A 24,125-nucleotide genomic window follows, 5' to 3' on the forward strand; every position below is an offset into this window, starting at 1 on the left:
CATTCCTCCAAGGAGAACAACCCCAACTTCTTCATTCTAAACTTGTAGCTGAAACTTCTTACTGCTTGAATCATTTGAGTAATTCTTCTCTGCACCTTCTCATCCTTCCTAAGATTACACTGATTAATAATTATCCACCCTAATCAACAAATGTGCAATGGATGTTGAGACTATAAATTTATAATCATCTGATGAAAGTTCATCAATCTAACACATTAACGTTATGTTCTCACTCCACAGATGCTGTCTAGCCTGAGTATTTTTTGATTTTATTTCAGACTTTCAGTGCCTGTGGTCATGAGAAAAGATGTAAATGAATAGTAAAGTTTGGGAAGCAATAGCATAGACATAGATTAGTATTTAGAGATGCACAGGTTAAGCAAAGACAGTTGGCATGAAATTGTGAAGGAAAGGTTGTGTCTGACTATGGATGGGGTGGCAAAGCGAGGGTTAAAATGATGTGCAGGCAGAGATAGTTTGCTGACAGTGTGCAGTCAACTGAGGCAAGAAAAGTCCTTGAGAGCATAACTCCCCTTTGCACAGCCTGGGACCCGAAGCCATCTGGCATACCAAGACAAGATAAGGATGCAAAGGAAAGATGCGAGGCACACACTAACTATTAGACAATTACTTTACTAACGCTAAGGTATTATTGGCCATTAACATAGTTTCTATTGATTACTAACACCTTTATTAATGGAACGTGATTGGTATTTTTATATGCAAATGAAAGATTCCAAGGTGACCAAAGATTTCAATTGGTCAACATCTGCTTAAAAAGTCAACTCTTTGTTTAAACTTTAGAATAGTTTGGTGATAGGGGCTGGACTGTTTTCCTTGTGCACAAAGTAAATAAAGTGTGATTGAGAAATGAGTGCAAGTTGTCAGAGTCCAGTTAATTGGTGATGACAGACTAAACTGCATTTTTTGAGCTATTAAGAAGCAGTACTAATGAGAGTAGTACATTTGATGTAGTATACTTGGATTTTGACAAACATGGCAGATAGATCATGAAAATAAAATCCCACAGGATCCAGAGAAAAATGGCAAATTGGATTAAAAACTGGCTCAGAGGTAGAAAGCAAAGTACAATGGTCAATTCAGTTTTAGTGCCTGGAGGGTGAACACTATACATTGGAACTCCACTGGGTTCAGTTCTAGGCTGCTTGCTTTCTGTAAAATATATATTTGGACTTAAATACCAGCACCATGATTAAGGAGTGTGTTGATGTTATCAAAATTGGCAGAGTGGTTATCTTGAAGCAGAATGTTCTCAGCTGTAGGAAGCTTTCAATGGACTGGTTTGGCGAGCACACAATTGATAAATTTAATTCAATTGGAGAAGTGTGTGCTAAAGCATTTGAGGAAAAACAGGATGAGGGAAAACAATGGGATACTATTAAATGTAAGGGAACTATGGGGGTCTTGGAGTGCATATCCACAGATCCCTGAATAGCGGCATGATGGACTGATAAGAAGGCACAAAGGATACTTCCTTAACTATAGGAGGCACAAAATCAACCTAGTATTGTGTACAGTTCTGCTCCCAACATGATGGGAAGGATATGACAGCACTAGAGAAGGGGCAGCAGAGAATTATGAGGATTTTGCCAAAGCTAGAAAATTAAAGTTATGAGAAGAGACTGTCTTGGCTGGGCTGATTTCTTTGGAACAAGAAATCTGGTGAGAGGTACCAGAATCAGAATCGAATCAGGTTTATTATCGTTGACATATGTCATGAAATTTATTGTTTTGTGGCAGCAGTGCAGTGCAAGACATCAAAGTTACTATAAGTTACAAAAATAAATAGTGCAAAAGAGGAATAACGAGGTAGTGTTAATGGGTTCATTTACTATTCAGAAATCTGATGGTGGAGGGAAAGAAGCTGTTCCTAAAACATTGAGTGCGGGTCTTTAGGCTCCTGTACCTCCTCCCCGATGGTAGTAATGTGAAGAGAGCATGTCCTGGGTGGTAAGGGTCCTTAATGATGGATGTCGCCTTCTTGAGGCACTGCTTCTTGAAGATGTCCTCGATGGTGGGAAGGGTTGTGTCCGTGATGGAGCTGGCTGAGTCTACAACCCTCTGCAGCCTCTTTCGATCCTGTGCATTGGAACCTCCATACCAGGCAGTGATGCAACCAGTCAGAATGCTCTCCACCGTACATCTGTAGAAATTTGCCAGAGCCTTTGGTGACCATACCAAATCTCTTCAAATTCCTAATGAAGTAGAGCCACTGGCGTGCCTTCTTCATGATTGCATCAAAGTGTTGGGTCCAACATAGATCCCCTGAGATGTTGACGCCCAGGAACTTGAAGCTGCTCACCCTTTCCATCGCTAACCCCTCAATGAAGACTGGTGTGTATTCTCCCAACTTCCATTGATCGGCATGGACGATTTGGGCAGAAGGGCCTGTTTCCATGCTGTATGACTCTATTGAGAAGCATAAAATTATGGAAGGCCTAGACAGGGTGAACAAGTATCACCATTTTTCGATAGCAGGAAGGATGCTAACTGGGGAAATGGATTTAAGTTTATTGGTAGAGAGGATTTGAGGAAAAGATAAATTCATTAAATTTGTGATGGAGGTCTGGAATGTCACAGGTGAAGATGGAGCTCTCATTACATTAAAAAGTACAAGGGTGAATACTTAAAAAGCCATAACTTTCTATGATTCAATGATACACAAACTCAACATTACCCGCAAGGAATCTAAAATTGAGCGATGCTTCTGCTGAGGAAGAAGTGAGTCTCACAAGAAGGACGAGGTGTATTAATGAAGCAGCCACACATTTTTCTGACCTTAATTTTCATGTTCATTTTTCTTAAAGTCTCGTCCAATGCTTTGGTGGCTTCAATCCTCTGCTTCGACCACGGGCCAAAATGGTGACCTTCAACATCGTTGCGCTCATAGTACACTGCAGCCATATCTGCTTTCCCCTGTCTAATCAGATAACAAATCACCATTAAATAATGGCAACCTCATCTTTAACATGTACAGTTCATATTCCAGGATCACGTATCATGTCATTTTGCTACAATCTTAAAATTTTAAATGGCAATTTTGAAATGCTTGAAGAATGGGAAGGGACACCAGTTCCCATTGTTACTTATTACAAAAAATTACAACAGTGCAGCAAGCTGGCCTGTATCAAAATTTTATACTGTAGAAAGAGGCACAGACTTGATCTAACCATGACCGATTTGGAATTGTGAAGGCAAAAATGAGTGAAATGACCAAATCACACATAAATGACAGAGAAGCAAAGCTTTTCATAAATCTGGCATAATTTTCTGAACTGGGTCATTGTGATTTTAGAATTTGCTATTTCCTGTTTAGAATTATTAAAATATCTCAATTGTGCTTATCCTGTTTACATGACCACTGAAGTTTTGGCACATCAGGCCTTCTTCCTGTGGATGAATGCACCCCAAGTGCCTCTCACATCTTGTTATCCCATTGTTAATGTTGAGGGAGCACCCACATCAGTGGGTGGACAAGGGAGGATCAAAGTTACCAAGGGTCCTTGCTATAGAGCGTGAAATATATGTGCAAGATAAAGAAGAGAAGGAATATTTCACAATGGGCTCGAAATTCAAATCATGACTTTCTTGCTATCAATTTTTGCTACCAAAATGCAACATAATAATCGTAAACAGATATAATTTCAAATGAATTGTATGAATATCTATATGAATAATGATCTGTAACATTTCATTGAGGAAAGAGAAGTGTAATGGCACCCTCTTATGGCTGGAGGAATAAACTCTGTATAATCTCTAATCTTCAAGCAGCCCCTGGGGATTAAGGATGATTTGCCTACATTTTGTAAATTCTGAAGTGACTAACGAGGCCAATGTGGGAAGGACAAATTCTACCACAGATGGGCAAGGGGTGCCTGACAAGAGGAGAGGGTGGATAGTTTGTGACATGGTGCACTCTTTCTGCCATTTACGCAGGGCTTCAGTATGCTCCCAATGCATGGACTCGATTCTCAATACCTTCTTGAATGCTGCTTCTCCACTTTGAGCAGTTATGGGTCTGAGATTCCCAGGAGTCAGCAAGGATGTTGCATTTCTTTAATGAGACTTTGAGCATAGCCTTGAATCAAGTTTGGCAATGGTTAACGGTCATGGCTCAGACCACATAGAGACTACCCATCAGTAAAGGCTTAGTGAAGGAAGATTTACAGTGGGAGTTTGGTATATGTCCCTAGTTACTTCATGGCCTGGGTGTGGTGGGAGCCTCTTCTTTGTACAAGGGAACAGAGCACACGGTGCAAAGAAGACAGTTAAACCTAAATTGTCCTTTTAAAAAAGTATGTTTTTTTCTATATAAACTGATCTTGGCTTCTTGGTTGAGCTTAGCATCATTTCCACGTCCCCCACCCCCCCCCCCCCCCCCCGCATACATTTGACAAGGCCTCCTCTTCTTGTGATACTCAGCAAAAAGAACAATGATCCCCATTAAGCTATAGAATTCAGAAAATCAGCAGGAAAGCTGTGCAGATGACTACTACTAACTGTGAGCTAACTGGTGCACAATTATCCATTTGTGTGCATGGGAAGAGCTTGCCAGCTGAGAAGAGAAACAAACAAAGGCTGTTGCTGATACCCAGAACAGAATTGCTGGGCTTTGGAGTCTTGCATGCAAGCCAACACTCATTGGCTGTGTTCAAGCTAAAGTTTTCCAAGGGTGCTTGGCAGTGTAATTCCCTGAAAAATCTTTTTTGCAAAAACAAAGCCAATAATTAACTGTTAAACACTACTCTTGAGAAAGCCATCAGCTACAGCTGGACAATCATTTTCAAAAACCATACAGTCAAAAACAAGAAGACACTGTGTACTTGTTATAGGTGATCTGCTTTCCTCCATAGTATATCAGAACACAGTTTGATGTGAAAAGCGTCCGTGTGAAAAAAAGGTTTTGGCAATCCAAATAGGGTCCAATGATATCAGCTGTCCCAAAGGCAATGACTCATACTAACAGAAATGCAGTGATAACTCCAGCATCTTAATCAGTTCTCTGTCATATTAATACAATAAGACAGAAACCTTGTAATCACTTGGCACCCTTACAAAAGAAGTTTCTACTGAGGATCACCAGATAAAGAGCAGGAGCAGAATTCCTGACTAATTTTCCACTTATGTCCAGGAAACAGTATGCAGATTGTTGATTTTGGCCATTGTCCCTAACCAGGGTAAATCTGACAACCTTGATCAGATACAATGCCATCCAATTTATCCCATTCCCTCTATATGGACCCAACCATAGAAATACTGTAGTTTCTGGAACAGAGCAGAGACTGGTAGTCTATACAAATGGCTCACCTTCTCGCTTCCAAAATCTCTCCACTGTCTATAAAGGAACAAGATAGCAATGGGACAAAACGTAATCCATTGCCTATATGGGACCAGCTACAAGAACACAAAAATTCCAGGACAAAGTAAAGTGACACCTCATCTACCAGTTTAAGTTTTCAATTCTTCCATCAATGGTGGAATGTGACCACAGTCTGTAATAACTGCCTTTTCCTTTGCTATCCATACCCTGAGAATATTTAGTGAAAATAAAAGACACAAAGTGGTCAGTAATCTATGATAGAGCATAGCTTTAATCTAAAGTATTTAACTTTGCTCATAACATTTTAAATAATAACAGACTGGTACAATGGTATGCCAAGGAAAACTGCCTTATTTTCCTGTATCTTCAGCTATACAAAAAAGGGGCTGCAGTTTTATAGTAGTTAAATTATTGGACTAGTAATCCAGTGGTCTGAATTAATGATCTAGATATGCAATTTCAAGTCCACTACAGCCGGGGAAATTAATTTCAGTTAACTAATAAACCGACCATCAGTAACAGTGTTTCTGAAGCTGTCAGTTTGTTTAAAAATCTGTATGATCCTTTAGGGAAAGAACTGTACTGCCTGTAACCATTCTGGCTTTATGTGATTCCAGATCCAAAGTAATGGTTGACTCTTTAAAATAGCCAAGAAACCACACATTACTATCAGAGCACATAAAAAGTACTCAATAACACCATGGAAGTAGGTTCATATGGAGTGTCAATATGATACCACAATCACAGGGGCAATTAGGGATATGTTTTTGCCAATATTCCATGTATTAATTAAAAAAATAGAGTATACAGCAAATCCAGCTTTCTCTGGTGGGCACTGAGTTTCTGGAACAATCTTTCTTGTTCCTGGATGTGAACACCAGTAGTCAAATATAAATCAAATTCTCTGTATGTGAATGTACAATCACATGACTTTGGAAGTTGAAGCTTAAGATTAAATAAAATTGAACTCTCCAGCTAGCAATGCCGGTACAATTGCAGGATGTTAATTCTGAGTACGTGTATGTGAAAGAAATGCCAATTTCTCATCTTTTCTTGGACTTCTACAGCTGTTTTAGATTGTATTTGAACAGCAATCGATCTCATTGAGCTGAGTTGCCCAAGTCTTGAAGCAAGTAAATCCCAAACTAGGTCATCACACAACACTAAATTAATCATCCGCACAATGTACAGATGTTTCCAAGACATTATGTAATTTTCCTGATGGCTTCTTCTAATTGCTATTTATGCCTTATATTTATAGCATCTATTTTCACACCATATCAATTTTTGTATATGATAAAAAAAATCTGATGCCACTTCTGATTTAACATCTGGTAGTATACGGACATGTCATCACAATGCTGATCTGACAAACCTCAGAATGGAAAATTAGATGAAATTTTCAGTTTCACAATACAGCTGCAATGTTCCACCACCTTTCCCTTGCCACCATTGTAAAATCAGTATGGTCATTCCAAACTGGAACTGATAAGCCTTTGATATATGTGATTAATTCAACAAACTCTCTGCTACCTGATGTAGAATAAGTGGCTCCTTCCTTTATTATGACACCCAACATACTGGGCATGCTCAGAACTACACACTCTTAAAAATGAAATGCACTAACATAGAACAGCAATAACTAAACTACTGTCTCTGCCACATAAATTGAAAAAGAAATCTAATTCTCATTCTATATATCAATTTGTTACAAAGTCTATCTAATATGAAGAACATTTCTGCTTACTTGATGAATAGCAACTAAGGATTTCAGGATGCAAAGTCATTGGCTGTTGCATCAACTGAAATGACTTAGTTTTTATGCCAGTTTTGTGGTTATCCATTTCAGATTCACTGACAGTGAAGGATGTTATCACTGTTGAATGGCAGTCCATTATCCATCCTCATTATTTGCAGTTGGGCCAAAGGGCTTGTTTACATTCTCTATAACTCCAAGACTCCAAATGCAAGAAAAGGACGGAGCCTTCCTACAACTGCACAAGGTGCTGGGGAGACCACACCTGGACTATTGTGTATAGTTTTGGTCTTATTATTTGCATTGGAGGCAAATTCAATTCAATTCACCAGATTGGCTCCTGTAATAAAGGGATTGTCTTATGATCAAAGGTTGACCAGTTTGGACCTATAGTCATTACAGGTTAGACAATTAGATTCTGAGGGGGATTGATGAGATAGATGCTCTAAGGAGGTTTTCCCTGGCTGGGGAACCTAGAACCAGGGGTCACAGTTTCAAAGTATGGAGCCTACTTTTTAAGACGATGAAGAGTAGAAATTTATTTTCTCAAAGAATCATGAGACCAGTGCAGGTCAAATATATTCAAGGTCATGATGGATAAATTCTTGGTTCAGTGGGGAGTTGAGCCAGTAAAGTGGAGCTCAGAGCTAGTTCAGAACAGCCACGATCACATTGAATGGCAGAGCAGGGTCATGGGGCTACACAGCATATTCCTGTTCCTATTTCCCACATTCCTTGAAATCATGACTTCTCACTTAACAATGAATGTTTTTTGCAATTTCACGATGGCATTTTTTGACTGACGTCAGTAGCACATTGCATTAGTGCAGTGGCATGATAACACAATTCCTTCACATGGGATCCAAGGTGAGCTGGCTAACTGGCTTGGTGATAGGAAGCAGGGGGTGGTGATGCAGAAATGCATTTCTGATTAGAAACCTGCAACCAATGGTGTACTGCAGAGTTCAGTGCTGGGACATTCGTTGTTTGGGATGTATTAATGACTTGGATATGAATGTAAGAGGTATGTTTAGTAAGTTTGCCAATGACATGAAAGTTGGTGGTGTTGTGGATAATGAAGAAGGCAGTCTAAGGCTACAGCAGCATACAAATCAGATGGAAAACTGGGCAGGACAAGTGCAAGATGATGGATTTTGGGAAATCAAACAGGGTAAGATATACACAGTAAATGGTGGAGCACTAGGAATGTTATTGAACAGAGGGACTTTGGGGTTCAAGTCCATAGTACCCTGAAAGTAGCAACACAGGTAGAAAGGGTGATGAAGAAGGAATAGAATATAAAAGTTGGGACATTATGTTGCAACTTTACAAAACACTGGTTAGACTGTATTTGGAGTATTGTGTGCCATTCTGTTCACCACACCTATATTGGTATTGGTTTATTATTGTCACTTGTACCGAGGTACAGTGAAAAACTTGTCTTGCATACCGATCGTACTGGTCAATTCATTACACGGTGCAGTTACATTGAGTTAGTACAGAGTGCATTGACGTAGTACAGGTAAAAACAATAACAGTACAGAGTAAAGTGTCACAGCTACAGAGAAAGTGCAGTGCAATAAGGTGCGAGGTCACAACAAGGTAGATCGTGAGGTCAGAGTCTAGAAAAAAAGGATGTGGTGCACTGGAAAGACTGCAAGGACATTCACCAGGATGTTGCCTGAATGGAGGACTTTAGTTATGGGGATAGATTGGATATGCTGGGCTTGTTTTCCTTGGAGCAAAGAAGGCTGAGGGGTGACCTGTTAGAGCTATATAGAATTAGAAGCGGCTTAGATAGGGTAGATAATCAGAATTTTTTCCCCATGATGGGGGTACCTAAAACAAGAGGGCATAGATTTAAGGTGAGAGAAAGGGTTTTAAAGGGGATCTGAGGGGAAAGTTTTTTTTTACACAGAGAATGATTGATATCTGGAATGTGCTGCCAAAGGAGGTGGTGGACTCAGATACAATCACTACATTTAAGAGACATTTAGACAAGTGCTTGATTAGTCGAGATGGACAAATGTGATGGACAAATGTGATGTGGGCAAATGGGATTAGAGTAGATGGGCAAAAAGGTCGGCATGGACATGGTGGGCTGAAGGGCCCAATTCTGTGCTGTATCATTCTATAACCCTCTCACACTGTTAGGGGTTGAATGTCAATTCTAATCAGGAGTTACATGGATATCAGCCATTAATACACATGGAAAACAAGCTACAAAAAAAAACCCCGTTCATATGTAATTTACAAGCAGGAATCAAACCGACACTATCACTTAAGAGAAATAGTTTAGAAACTTAAGACAATCTCTTCTATTGACATTTGTACAAAGGTACTTTATTAAACAATGTAGCATCCATTGATAGGTTAAGGACATTGAAAACACCCATTGGGTGCGACAATCCAGGTCTGCACTATTGCAAGCTAAGTAGGGAAATACAACAAATGAGTGTTTATGTTAATTGGCCCTCACTGAAACTCCCAGGATGAGATCAGGGAAGGGATTAAGTGGCCATCCTGTCACTTAATGCATGGTTAAAGACATTTGTTCTGTCAATCAATGTTTGGGCTGTTTATATCCTTGTGCTTAGAGACTATAAAACTTCAATATTTGGGATTCTCACAAGAGAAATTCTCTGGAATGCCTGCTTGTCATTTTGAATAAAGATCTTTTATATTAATAGCCCCAGTCTACATGTGGCTCACAGTCACAACTCTCTATCGATCTACAACCTCATAGCATAAGATGTGAAGTAGGCGCAATGGTGAGTTCATCGCAAACTTTGTTCAAGTCATGCAAAGTATGTGCAACATCACTAGAAGATGCATATTATATGACCAGTTTCCATCCTTTTTGGCTTTGCTGTAATACACAAGTATTAAACATCATGCTTCACTGCAACTTCATTGTCAGTGCTTTGGACATGACATTCATCTTCACATAAATCATACGCTTTTCTGCAATGTTTACTTTCTGACCATGGGGTCTGTCATAGGTACTGCTTCTGTGATCTTATGATATAACACTGTGTCTGCACCTGAGTATCACAGTTACTGCAATTACATAGAATGTTGTGTCAACATTTGGGCTTGATTGCCATTTGCAATGAAACCAGATATGAACTGTCAAAGGTGTGCATTTATAAGGAAATATCCTGGTACTTCTTCAGAGAAGGACAACAGTGAAAACTGTTGAAGATTTCTCTACTCATCATCTGTTATATGATTCACAAGTTGCCACCCATGGCCAAGTGCTCTGATAAATGTGGTGAATAACAAATGCATACTGAGGATACCTATCACCTCTCAGCTTATTACATCTTCCTTCCCCCCTCCCCCACCCACTTCCCATCCGCCCTCACCTGGACTCGCCTATCACCTGAACTCATCTATCACCTGCCAGCCTGTGCTCCTCCCCCTCCCCCCACCTTCTTATTCTGGCTTCTGCCCTCTTCCTTTCCAGTCTTGATGAAGGGACTCGGCCCGAAACATTGACTGTTTATTTCCTTCCATAGATGCTGCCTGACCTGCTGAGTCCCTCCAGCACTTTTTGTATATTGCTGAGGATAATCAGCATTGTTGCTAACTTCTACACTGGCTTCAATACTTACTACATGGTCTGATGAGGTCTGATGCACTGAGTTTACTGAGCATCAAACTGCCACAAAATGGTTGAATTTTCCAAACCACTTATACCATTTCTCCCTAGCAGGTCATCCTGCTTTGCAAGGATAGCAGTCACCAGCATAATAGCACTGTTCTGAGTTCTGCTTATCTCAGTGTGGTTCTCTGTGGATAGGTTCAAGCAATATGTTCTACCATGTAAATATAATCAAATTCACAATTGTATTTTGTGGTTTTTCTTCCTCAATTGCTTTAATCTCTGAAATTGACACTGATCTTGCTAACCCAAGCAATTTAGAGCAGTTTGATATCCTTTTCAGAGGCTCTTTGAAGTTGTTGTGATACGGATCTTTCAATAATCTGTAGTTTCTGCTCTTGGAACACATTTGTCTCAAAAAGCACATTCAGCTGTGGAGCGCAATGTGCAGTCAGTGCAGCCTTTGTTTCTATACAGTTATCTTGATCGGTATGCTAGATAATCATGGTTTAGAAATGCCTAGTAATTCTTCAATAATTTAGTATAACCCAAATGTTTTCTTGTGCAATCTGTGGTTCCAGATCCTGTCACTGCCATTTCAAACCTGCAAATCCACTTTTCTCAATGGTTCATGGATCAAGGATGACCCAGAGTGCACATCAAATGGCATGGGTGTAGTTATCACTGTGGCAATCTTAATAATATGCAAGTAAACAGCTTTGGTCCACAGGATACATTTTCAATATTAATTGGCTTGCACAGACCGAATCATTAGATTAACTGTTGGAATTCACAGCCTACTCAACAGCTGAAGGGTTAACTCGCAGGTTAGTTACAAAGAAAGCAGCAAGAAATATGACACACTAGATTAAAATCAGCAGCAATAGTACATTCTGAGTGGTACACAAATCAGCAAATGCACTGCCGGGTTGTTTATCCTGGTCACCAGTTTAAATTGTAACCAGTTATTTGTATGATTAATGATAGAATTTCACTGCTCCATGACAGAATAATTGCTTGCTTGCTTTATTATCACACCGAATACGCAGGGTGCATTCAGAACTATACACTGTCCCAAAGAGAAAATGCACTCAGTATTTGTAAGAAAAAAATGTACAAAAAGAACAGAAGTAGATCAAACAGTGTGAATTATTCAATTCACAAGAGTTCAATTTTCATCCACTACTCAGAAGTCATATTACTGCTATATTTTATTTCTTCTCTGACTGGGGTTTTGACTACTGCATACTTGCAACATCTTCTTTGGTGGCCTTGTGCAGCTCACAAGTAAGGCCTGGTTTTAGGCTTCAGCCATTGGCCTTATGAAACTGGCAGGTGCAAAACTTAAGCTCCATTTGGACTCTCCTTCCGCCATGCATGGCCCCTGCTTAGTATTGTCTCCTCTCACCTCCACAGTGATCTGCATGGAGGATCTACACCTCACTATTCTATGACATAGAGCATTTTTCTCTAGTGCGCGGTTATAGCTGTTTGTTTTAAGACTTGCGGCATTCCTCTGTCTTGCAACACAAAGTTGACTGAAGAAAACTGAAATATTTGTAGGTAAGTTCCAATATATACACAAATTCAAAAGTAATTACAACAGGGAATTTTCTAATGGTCTTTGAGCACAAGAGTTCATGCTCTTTAAACAAAAACCGTACCAGCTTTAGTATAATAATTTTATTCTACATTATCACTAAGTGAAAAGAAGATGACAGCATGGTGGGTAAATTAACAGATTAAAATCCAGAAGCTGCAACCATTCATCCACAGACACAATTTCAATTCTCCCTACAGCAAGTACAAAAATTAAATGCAAGTAATTAAATAAACCAGGGAGGGGCAGGGAGTAAGAAAAAAGTAATGGTGATTGTAAAACTATTAGATTTTGTAACCTATCTGCACTATTCGTATCTTTCAGAGAAGGAAATCTGTCATCGTCCTCTGCTCCATATGTGACTCTCGACCCAGCAGTGTGGTTGACTCTTACCTGCTTCCTCAGTTCAGGGGAATTTGAGGTACATATTAAATGTTGGCATTGCCCACAATGTCTCTTCCCATGAATAAATTCGTGAAAAAATATTAACCATGTTATGCACAGTAACAGAGCAACATCGCATGATACAGAATATCCTGTGATAGCAATTCCCATGCTAATGTGCATTGAATAACATTGACTACATGGAGGATTCAAAGAGAACTCAAATTGTCCAAATGCAATGACAAGCTTTGCGCTTGTGTTCATAAAAATCTAGGTATCAGGATCACAAATCCAGTAATATAATCACTATACTTTACACCCCAAACAGGAATGTCTAATCCAATGGAAGTGGTTCTAGGAGTCCATAAAAATTGATGAAAGTTTCAGGGCTTTGGATCAAAAAAATACAAGGAAATCACCATTTCCCTCCAACCGATAAGCTGTCCTTCCTTTTACGAGAGCTGGAGACACAAATAGCAATGTGGATTACCAAGTTACATGTCCACTGGCAAGGGTGACCAAAACAGCTGATTCGAGGACTTATTGAACCTCCATCAGATCATGAGGTAACTTACACAGCCATATCTTCACCAACTCGCCTATTAGAGGAAGGCACTTCCAAGACAGAACTGCTTGAAATGACAACAGTGCAGTCCATAAGCACAAATACTGCACCTACTCAAAGCAAGGGTTAAAAGTAGCCACAACACACCTTGTGCAAGAACTCAAATTCTGGTTTAGTCAATTGATATTTAAGAGATTTGGGAAGCATTGGCATAGTCAGCTGAGGTTCACTGGTATTACCTGGGGAAATTTTGAAGTGCATGTAAGACTCAGAAAATGGGTAAGACAGTCTTTATACAGTGGAGTATGTTATACAGTACCGCCGATACCAATGGAATCATCCCATGGCTCATGGAATATGCATGGTGGGCTCCCTGCTGCCAGGAACAAGCTGAAGGCAAATCTCAACAGGAAGGTAATGACAGGCAACAGCAGAATACTTTTCCCAAAGCTAATACCAACATTTTGGATGAGCTCGTTTCACAGCATAAGAGCAAGCTGGCAACACAAGAGACTGGAGGTGCTGGAATCTGGAGCAACAAACAACCTGCTGGAGGAACTCAGCGGGTCGAGCAGCATCTGTGGGAGGAAAGGAATTGTTGACGTTTCGGGTCGAAACCCTGCATCAGGACTGTGCTCCTTCAGCTGCTCTATCCGCCTTTCCTCCAGCAGATTGTTTGTTCTTGTGATTGGCGATGTGGAATGAAAAAGGCAGCAGAAGAACTAGACTAAAAGTGAGAGTGGGAATGAAGCATTCAGCAGTGATAAATTAAGAAAATAACATCCACAGAATGGTGGGAAAACTTACAGTTTGAGTCACCAGTGGCTATTTAAATTCACATTCACTTCCTACAGCATCAAGTAGAAAGCCTGTTTATACAGATGGCAGTCAGCTTAATATAAATGGAGCAGAAATGACAAAATATTAAGCCTCCTGATGTCACTATGTTAGCACTGTGGGAAGAGCACATCTGGCAGAACTAACTTCAGAGATGATAAAAAAATAGGAAGGGAGGTTCTCTATGCCCATCCTCCAGAAGGCCACCCAAAATAGGACAGCAAAATCAAAGTAACAGTGGATCCCGGAGTGGTATATCAAGATGTCCTACCTCAGCACATCAATAGCATCTGAAACGGCAGCCTCAAAGTTGCTGTCGGATAGGTCGTAGTGGTATTCCCGGCAGTATGTTGGCTTCACATTCCGAATCTCAACCTCACAACCTGATAAAGCAAAAACAATGATTCAATAGCCTTCCTTGTTGACTTTAGCTTTAGAAATCCACTGCTGCCCATCTGAGTTGCATTAATTAGAAGCAGCATGTCTCACCAACAAACCTTTCGGTCGTGGGCCCACCACTTTGAAGTTCAGTGGTGCTGAGCTCCTGGGCACAAGGGTAAGGCCGTTCCTTCACATGTTGCACCAGTGCAGAGCACACGGAGGAAAACAGGCAAGCCTGGGGCTGGGGCTGGGGCTGAGTTAGGGCAGTCGCAGGGGAAAGAAGAATGAATTGGAAAGAGTGCCAGGGAAAAATTGGACAGTAACCAAAGGCGATTTGGGACTCAGAGGTCAGGGTTTGTGCAGGGTGGATGTTAACTGGGGGTAGGTGGCGGGCATTGTGAAACAATCAATGCAGGTGATCAGAGCCAAGGGATCAATAACTGAAGGGTCTCAAGTGGGGGTTGTGAGTTTGAGAAGTTGGGAATGGGACCTTGCAGGAAAGGGGGGGGGGGGGGTCAAGTTGCAGAAGGAACAGAGGTAAATAAATAAAGGAGACTTATACAAGTCTGGTTCCCATTGCTGGGCCAGGAGCTGCTCAGGACACCTGAGTTCAACCCCGAATTCACCATAAACACATTACACTCCGGGAAAAAATATATTTGTATACACAGAATGCTAAAAGATTGAATTTAACCAAATTTCTAGCCCTTGCTCCCTATAAAAAAACATTTGGACATATTCACCAAAACTCATCTCCCAGCAGAGAGAGAGACATTGGAGGTAGAACTACAGTTTTGGGGCACTGATTTGATACAGACTCAGTGGGCTAGGGGGCCAGTTTCCACGCTGTATGAGCCTGAGTTTCCAATGAGAGCCAACAAACAATAAATTCATTGAGACACGTGGGTGAGAAATTAGATCATTATTTTACAATATTGCAATAAAATGTACACTTGCATGAAAGTAGATTATCTACTGAATGAATGAAAAAAAAATAGATTTCAATGGGGCAGGTAAGAACCAGTGAGAAGGGACTTGAATTTCTACAAAGAATATATTCTTCATGATGTGGTTTCCAGAGATCAAAGTGGATGAGAGGAGGTTGATGTGGAACACAAATGTCTGCTGAGACCAGTTGAGCCAGCTGGCTACCTCCATGCTGTTACCACATGCACCATGATCACCACTAACAAAGAAAAAGTTCAAAGAATTGCATTGCTTGTAAATTAACTATTTTCCTTGGTGAAATTTCAGGGGCTCAATACACCTATTTGGATGAAAAGGAAGCCGAATTGTTTGTCATGAGAGTCACCCTCACTAGACCAGTAGCACATGCTGTGAATGTCTGTCAGATATATACAGAACAGGTAGATTGTGACACCAGACAGAATGCAATGACAATCTGATGCCAGTACAGCCAAATCAGACCACTGCTAACCAGCAAATACCCCCTCTTAACTTCATGTGGCTGAACGTGCTCCTGTAGCCAGAGAAGTCTCACAAATAGTGGGAAAGAGTAGGTCTGCTCACATCTCTCCCCCACAGGCTGACCAATTTTTTTTTATCAAAATAAACTTTATTCATAATAAAAGAAACTATATACAATAATAAAACTGTTCAAACCTTTACATTCGTGTACAGTTCAATTCTTAGTGTTACCTTTTTATATATAAAAAACACAGCACCAATGCCACACGTGTGGCTCCCTGGGGTGATACCCCAATCCCATATTTACAACATTTGAGCGGCTTCTTCGCTTGACCTCGCCCCTCCTTCTCCTGTGGCAGAAGAACCCTAAACTGTCATCCTTCCCCACCGAGCCCTCACGCTGGCTGCACCCAGCTCCAGTGTGTCCCTCAGCACGTACTCCTGCAACCTGGAATGTGCCAGTCCGCAGCATTCCCCTACGGACATCTCGCAGTGCCGGGAGACCAACAATTTTCTGGCAGACCAAAGGGCATCTTTCACCGAGTTGATGACCTTCCAGCAGCAGTTGATGTCCGTCTCTGTGTGTGTCCCCGGGAAGAGCCCGTAGATCAGAGAATCCTCTGTTACGCTGCTGCCGGGGATGAAACGTGACAAGGACCCCTGCATCTTTCGCCACACCCTCCTCGCAAACCCACAGCTGACCAATCTTTCAGACTGATAAAGTCAGGTGCATTGCGTTTAAAAACTGGGTCACAGTAGTCACACCCATACAGAACATAAGTTCCACTTTTAACAAGTGCTGACTTATTTTTCCAAATAACATTTTTTTTCTTAAACACTGTTTCAATGTTGCTTGAAGCTGGCATTGTAAAAGCAGGTAGTCACATTGCAGAGTTGGTGAAAGTAGGTTCTGGCAGATTTCTCTGCTCTGTGTCACCCAGTAACCATGATCCTGCCACAGATACTGGGCCACCTCTTAATGAAGAGAAATATCAATGAGAAAACATAGCATTGCCTTCAGTGTGCCGGCACAGCCAATGAGGAAAAGAGTATTTAAAAATCGAGAGCTCAGATCCAGCACATAGCTCTTGGTCTGCCAGACTCAGATTCGAATAACTTATTTTCTTTTGCACACAGTGATATGCAAACAAAACCTGTAACATCAGTTCAGTGACATTAGAGGGTCCTGAAATTTGCAACAAGCTCATATCTGAGACAGTTGTAGGCACCCAACCATTATGTACATCTATTACCATTAAGTACAATTTCTTCAATGTTTTGTCAGTTTTAACAGTGCTCTCTAGGCCAAAGAGTATGGCTTACCCTGAGCCATCAGAGTTTTTATCAGCAGTTATCAATGGGATTTGTTCTGGCTCCAGCCTTTTGAGTCATAGAGTTATAGACTTATGTAGTATGGAAAAAGGCCCTTCAGCCTATCTCATCCATGCCAACCAAATCGTCTTCTTGAACTAGTCCTATTTCTCCACATTCAGCCCATATGCCTCCAAATCTTTCCTATCCATGAACCTGCCTAAATTTCTTTCAAATGTTTTAATTGTACCCATGTCTCTCACTTCCTCTGGCAGCTCATTCCATATTACCACCATGCTCTGTGTGAAAAATTTGCCCCTCAGGTCACCTTTAAAACTTTCCCCTCTCACCTTAAGCCTATGTCCTCTAGTTTTAGATTCCCCTACCCTGGGAAAAGGTCTGTGATCATCCACCTTATCTATGCCCCTCCTAATTTTATAAACTTCTACAAAATCACCCCTTAGCCTCCTACAGTCCAGGGGGAAAAGTCCCAGCCTATCCACTCCCTCCTTGTAGTTCAAGCCCTGCAGTCCCAGTAATATTCTCGTGAATCTTTTCTTCACCCTTTCCAGCTTATTGACATCCTTTCTGTACCCAAGCGACCAGAACTGCACACAGTATTCCAAGTGCAGTCTCATCAACATCTTTTACAGCTGTAACATGACTTCCCCACTCTTGTACTCAATGCTCTGACCAATGAAAGCAGGCATACCAAACGCCTTCCTCACCACCCTCTCTACCTGTCTCTCTACTTCCAGGGAAATATGTATGTGTGCCATTCGATTCCTCTGTTCTGCAACACTGTCCAGGGCCCTTCCATTTACTGTGTAAGTCCTGCCCTCGTTTAACTTACCAAAGTGCAACACTTTGCACTCACTGAGTTAAATTCCATTTGCCATTCTCTGGCCCACTTCTTAAGTTGGTCTCGACTGCCTTGTAAATTTAGATAACCCTCTTCACTGTCCACTACACCACCAATTTTGATGTCATAAAAGGCCTTGCTGATGCACAAGGACTCACTGTGACCCTTGGAGTCAGCACCTAGTCACAAGTTTGGGCGGAAGGACCACAGGGGCTGGCTTTCTTCTGAGTTCTGAGAACCAAGGGTAAGCTTTCTTCTGTTTCTTCTGAGTTGTACAGTGAACTTGGGCAGCTCACCAGTGACCACGGGCAGCTCACCAGTGACCACAAATCCTGGGCCTAAAGTGTCTCCAGCACAATTGCTGTCTCAGCGTCACTCAGAATGGGATGGAGACGTGATCATCATAGGTCAGGACAATCCTAACCAAATAGCAAAGGACTGGTCACCCAAACCACCACCATAATTTCTCATAAGGACACAAATTGGATGGAATTCACAGCCACACCTTTAACTCAGTTCTGAAATCTAAACCCCTAATCTTCCAGACTGTTAGGTAATTTAGGCTACATTACTGATTATCCATAAGCCCTCTATTTTCAGTTTAGACAGGATAATGAAACTTCAGAATCAATTTGGTAAAGAGTTTTCCAGGTCTTTTCCATCAGCGTGTTTGAGGCAAGATCCATATATTATTATTTTACCAACACATTTTTCGTAGTCTGCTAACCTCTACCATTAATCATTCACCCCTTTCCTCAGAGACGTACCTGCATTTAAAGAGTCATCATCCTGTAAAATTCTTCTTGACATTTTCCTGGAGTGACTTGGAATGGGAAGCTTAAGTTTAATGTTAATCTGATGCACTGTTTTTTTAATGAGCTGTTCAACTTACTGCCTGGAGAATTTTAGTTTTCTTTCCATTTCTCAGAGCAAGGTTTCGACCATTTGGGAAATTTCAATTTTGTTTCACCAGATTTAATGGCCTAGTGATTTTGAAAATACTGCTCAGCCTGAATATTTCTTTCCCTGTCAGCTTCACAAGGTCAAAAGTTGAGTCGAACTGGGTACGTCTCAACACAAGGAAAACTGGAACATGAACCTAACACCTTTACTGATCACATTGAATCCCTGACTATAAATCTCCCCGGCTCAGCTCAGAAAGCCTCGTCTCTGCCCTTGCTGCCTCTAGATGTAATGACTCAAATGTTCTTCTTGCCAGCCATCCATTTTCTAACCCCAGTAAACCTGAGCTCATCGTAACCTATGCTGTTGATATCACACTGTTCTCTATTCACTCTGCACTCTATTCATCCTGTGTTCAATGTCATGTCAAGTGTTTAAATTCACAACATCTCAATTTTCTGTATATATTTTATAATTCTTATTCTTGTCTTTCAAAGCCCCCAAGGTCTTACCTCTATCTCTACAGACTCCTTCAGCCTTGCATGTTATTTTTGTCTCTCAGTTCAGGCCTGTTGAGCATCCCATTTTAATCCCCTTACCAATGACAGCTGTACCTTTTGTTGCAAAGCACCTCAGTTCTGGATTTCCCTTCCTAAACCACTCCAGCTTTCTAGATCTCTCTTCAACTAAGCAATCAGTCACTAAACCTAGCATTTGTTATTGCGTTTTGGAGTTAAACGTTCTTTGATAAATCTCTTGGGTTTTTTTTGTTAAAGGCATTATAAGTTGTTGTGGAAGCCAAACCCAATAGTTTCGTAACCGTTAACAACATAGCACCTTTAACACAGTGGAGCATCCCCAGACTCTTCAGAGGAAGCTAGCAAAGGAATTTTGACACTGAGGTAAAAAGAAATTATTAGGACAGATTACTCAGAGCCTGTTCAAAAAGAAAGCTTTGTGGAGCATGTTTAAGATGCAGAGACAGAGAAATTTAAGGAGGGCACTCCAGACATTACCTTTAAGGTTAAAGAGAGATTGAGGTAAAAGACAAAGAGGAGATGCTTACAATCATAGAAAGTTACAATGCAGGAATGAGACCATTCAGCCCATCCTATCCATGCTAAGAAAAATGAGATTCTACCAAGGAATGCAAGACAGAAAGCCAGGAAGAGATTTTCCAAAAGGGAGCAGTGTTTAATCTTGGATCAGATGATGTCATATTAAGAAATAATACTGGACTTTCAAAGGTAACCCACATTGCTTCAGCCTGCAAAGAAAAAGATTTAAGCTGTTCACCTACTGCCTGAAGAGATAAGATTTAATGGGGGAACTGCTTCAACATTGTAGCAAGTGTTCCTGGTGTGCACTGAGTAAAGTAGAAGGTAAAATCAAATTATCAACAGGATGGGACAGAGTTGTAAGATGTTCAAAAGAGCTTTTGAAGTCTCTTGGCTGAATGGTTGAAGGTTGGGAAGCACAGGTAAGATATTTATTTATAGTCACCTCTACATCAAAACATACAGTGAAATGCATCTTTTTGCGTTACTGAGAATGTGCTGGGGGGCAGCCCACAAGTGTCGCCACTTGTCCGGCGCCAACATAACATGCCCACAACTCCTAACCTGAACGTCTTTGGAATGTGGGAGGAAACCAGAGCACCCAGAGGAAACCCACACAGTCATGGGGAGAACATACAAACTCCTTACAACGGCCGGAATTGAACCCGGGTCACTGGTGTTGTAATAGTGTTATGCTAACTGCTACAGATTGGATGTCTAATTATGCCATAGAGTAATTTGAAAGAATAGCTTTGATGGAAAGCCATGAATTAAGAGTGTAGTAACTGGGTACCAACTTAAAACTGCCATAGGCTTTTAGTCTGTTTCATCAATCCATCCACGGTGATCCCTTGTTGAATCCCAAAGATATTGTTAGCTTAATTGGTTCTGCAAGTTACCCCTAGAGTAGGCAATGGAAAAAGGATCAAAGGGGTGTTGATGGGAAGGCAAGAGGGAATAAGTTAAAGGACTACAGGGAAATAAGGAGAGCAGGAATGGGATGGATAGGATTGCTCTATTGAGGGTTGGCATGGAACTGATGGACTAAATGGTCCTTCTTCATTGTAATAAGTAAGTAACTTCTCAGCATAATCCACTTTATTGGGAAAGTACCTGGAACTAGACAAATACAGACACTGTCAAATGCTTTTGAGACAGCAACTGCAACAATAAGTAAATAAATCACTAAAATAGGGTTCCAAACATGTGAAACATGGAGATCTTAATGCAATTATTTTGTGATCATCGACAATCTGAAAAATAATAGACTCTTCTATGATGTTAGAAGTAAGAACATGTAATAGGCAACAGCAGAAAAATTAAGTAATCTCTCTTAGTGATACATTAAATATAAGTAAATGGAGCAGAAACTCCAGGAAGCTGTAAGGGTGAGCTCCAGGGGAGGATGGCAAACCAGGTCCCCTAGCAAGCATTTGTAATTGATTGACAACCCCAACATGGGGCTTAAAAGAAAGAACTAAACTTTGTGCCCAATTTTTCAGGAGCCCAGGGTCTCTAGCCTTGCTTGGTGTTCACTGATACAAAAGGTGCACATGATATAACCCCACAGGGTCTCTCTGTAATTCTTGCCCCAAATTTTGTCCTCTATTGTGAATGACATGGCACAACCACCCAGAAAGTTCAATGTTCACCTAGGATCGGACCTAACTGGGTCTGGGTATGATCTCCAACTCATGCCAAAGCTTGTGATAAGAAGTACATCAGAATGGCTGTGATTTTGTTTTCCAAACTGAAGTGAGTAGTTTAGTGAACTGGCACTAATAGCTGGAGAACCAGCCCACATGCTGGACGTAAAGGAAATATGGACATGAGCCACAGATGACTTTGCCCATTGCCAGTTCAGCCACAGACTCAGAGTTGCACATTATGACTCAGGAGCACAAAAATAACTTGTGATTAAATAACTCTCCAAACACCCGGTCATTCTCTCTTCTCCCCTCTCCCATCGGGCAGAAGATACAAAAGAATGAAAGCACGTACCACCAGGGTCAAGGACAGCTTCTATCCCATTGTTATAGGACTATTGAATGGTTCCCTAGTACGATAAGATGGACTCTTGACCTCACAATCTACCTCATTATGGCCTTGCACCTGATTGTCTGCCTGCACTGCACTTTCTCTGTAACTGTAACACTTCATTCTGTATTCTGGTATTGTTTTCTCTTGTACTCCCTCAATGCACTGTTGTAGTGAAATGATCTGTATGGACAACATGCAAAACGAAGTTTTTCACTGTACCTCTGTACATGTGACAATAATAAACCAATTTACCACGTAAGTTTCAAAAGTAAAGCTCCAGAATGTTTCTATTATTAGAAGTCTGATGAAATGTCACCAGCCTTTTTCTCTCTCCACAGATGTTGCCTGACCTGCTGAATATTCTGTGTCTTACTTTTGTTGGTACACAACTGCTTCACTTATTCTCCCTTCATCCCCTTGTATCTTCATGCTTCTGCTGTCTGTTGGAGTTATGTGTAGCTCAAAAGTCTAACAGAATGGTTGCACAGAGTGCTCTGAGGTGAACTGATCCTTAAATAGAGTGTGAAGTTAAGAATTTGGTCAGAGTGCAAAGGAGGTGCTGCCCCCTGCCTTCAATATTTGTGCTGGTTCATCCAGTCTTGAGGCACTGATTTGACTTTTTGCCCATTGTTTAACTGCAAAGTCCAAAATATTAGGTATCATTAAAAAAAAGATCTTAATGCAAAATGAAATATAAATAAAAACAAATTACTGTAAGTATTTAGCAGGTCAGATGCAAAGAAACAGAGTTATCATTTCTGATTATCAACCTTTCATCAAAACTAAGAAAATTAAAGATCAAGTTGCAAAGAGGGGAGAGGGGCGGAAAGCACAAAGGGGATGTCTGCGGTAGGGTGGAGACCAGGGGAGACTGAAGGACACAAGCGGTGGTGCTGAATGAGTGAAGGCTGGATAAATACGGGTGACCTGTCGGGAGGAAATGTAAATGAGACAAATCAAAATAGAATGACAAAAAAAGAGTAATAAAAACATTGGAACTGGGAAATTCAAACTGGAGAAGACACTGCAGATGCTGGAAATCAGCAATATAAACAGAGAATAGTGGAAATTCTCAGCAGGTCGAGTTAGAGAATTAAAGAATAGAGCCTCAGGGCTTAGAATCATGAAATTATGCCCCAATCCAGGTGCAAAACAAAAATGTAGGAACAAGCTGATTAGAGAGATGCACGTGGGGTGGGGAAGAGGGGTTCCATTTCAGGGGACACTGGTATCAGTTCCAGACAGGAAGGTAATGTATTACAGAGACACAAGAGACTGCAGATGCTGGAATCTGGAGCAGCAACCAATTTGCTGGAGAAACTCAGTGGGTGGAACAGCATCTATAAAAGGAAAGGAACTGTCGACATTTTGGGTCGAAACCCTGCATCAGGAGCTGTTGCTGAAGGAACCATAGTGGTTTGCTTAATGTACCATAGAAGGTTCCAATTTAACAGACTGTGATCAGCAGAGAAACTTAAAACTAGAAAATGTGACTGAAGGCTCTGGGGAAAGTCATAGAGTCATGGACTTAGAGCACAGAAAAAGGCCTTTCAGCATTCATGCCGACCATCAAGTACCTAGGTGGATTAAAATCATTCTCCAGAATTTGGTCTCTAACCTTCTGTGCCACAGTGATTCAAGAGCTCATCTAATACTTTTTAAATGTTGTGAGAGTACCTGCCTCCACCAACCCTTTAGGCATCACCTTCCAGATTTCAACCACTCTCTGGATGAAAAAATTCTTCTTCAACCCCCTCTAAAACTCTTACCCCTGACATCTAGTCATACACATTTATGCTATGGCAAACATTTTCCACAAACTACCCTATCTATGAACCTCATCATTTTATAAGAAACATGGAACAGTACAGCACAAGAACAGGCCCGCCAGCCCATCTTCTGTACTGACCATGATGCCAATCTAACTAATCTCATGGTCTATATCCCTCCATTCCCTGCCTGTTAACGTGCCTGTCCAAATGCCTCTTCAACATTGCTATTATATCTGCTTCCACCACCTTCCCTGGCAGCATGTTCCAGGCACGTTCCACT

General features: G+C 41.0%; 1 protein-coding gene across 1 annotated transcript in view; it reads right to left on the minus strand.

Moving 5' to 3' along the window:
* enpp6 (ectonucleotide pyrophosphatase/phosphodiesterase 6) overlaps positions 1-24,125 on the minus strand; it is a 55,914-nt gene that overhangs the window by 23,931 nt on the left and 7,858 nt on the right. Inside the window, exons 3-4 of the mRNA XM_052020529.1 lie at positions 14,362-14,473; positions 2,800-2,941 (exon numbers count right to left, since the gene is read on the minus strand). Of these exons, the coding sequence (XP_051876489.1) occupies positions 2,800-2,941; positions 14,362-14,473 (254 nt within the window). The remainder of the gene's footprint in view (positions 1-2,799; positions 2,942-14,361; positions 14,474-24,125) is intronic.

Source organism: Pristis pectinata, chromosome 7, assembly GCF_009764475.1.
Source record: "Pristis pectinata isolate sPriPec2 chromosome 7, sPriPec2.1.pri, whole genome shotgun sequence".
Lineage (NCBI taxonomy): Eukaryota > Metazoa > Chordata > Chondrichthyes > Rhinopristiformes > Pristidae > Pristis > Pristis pectinata.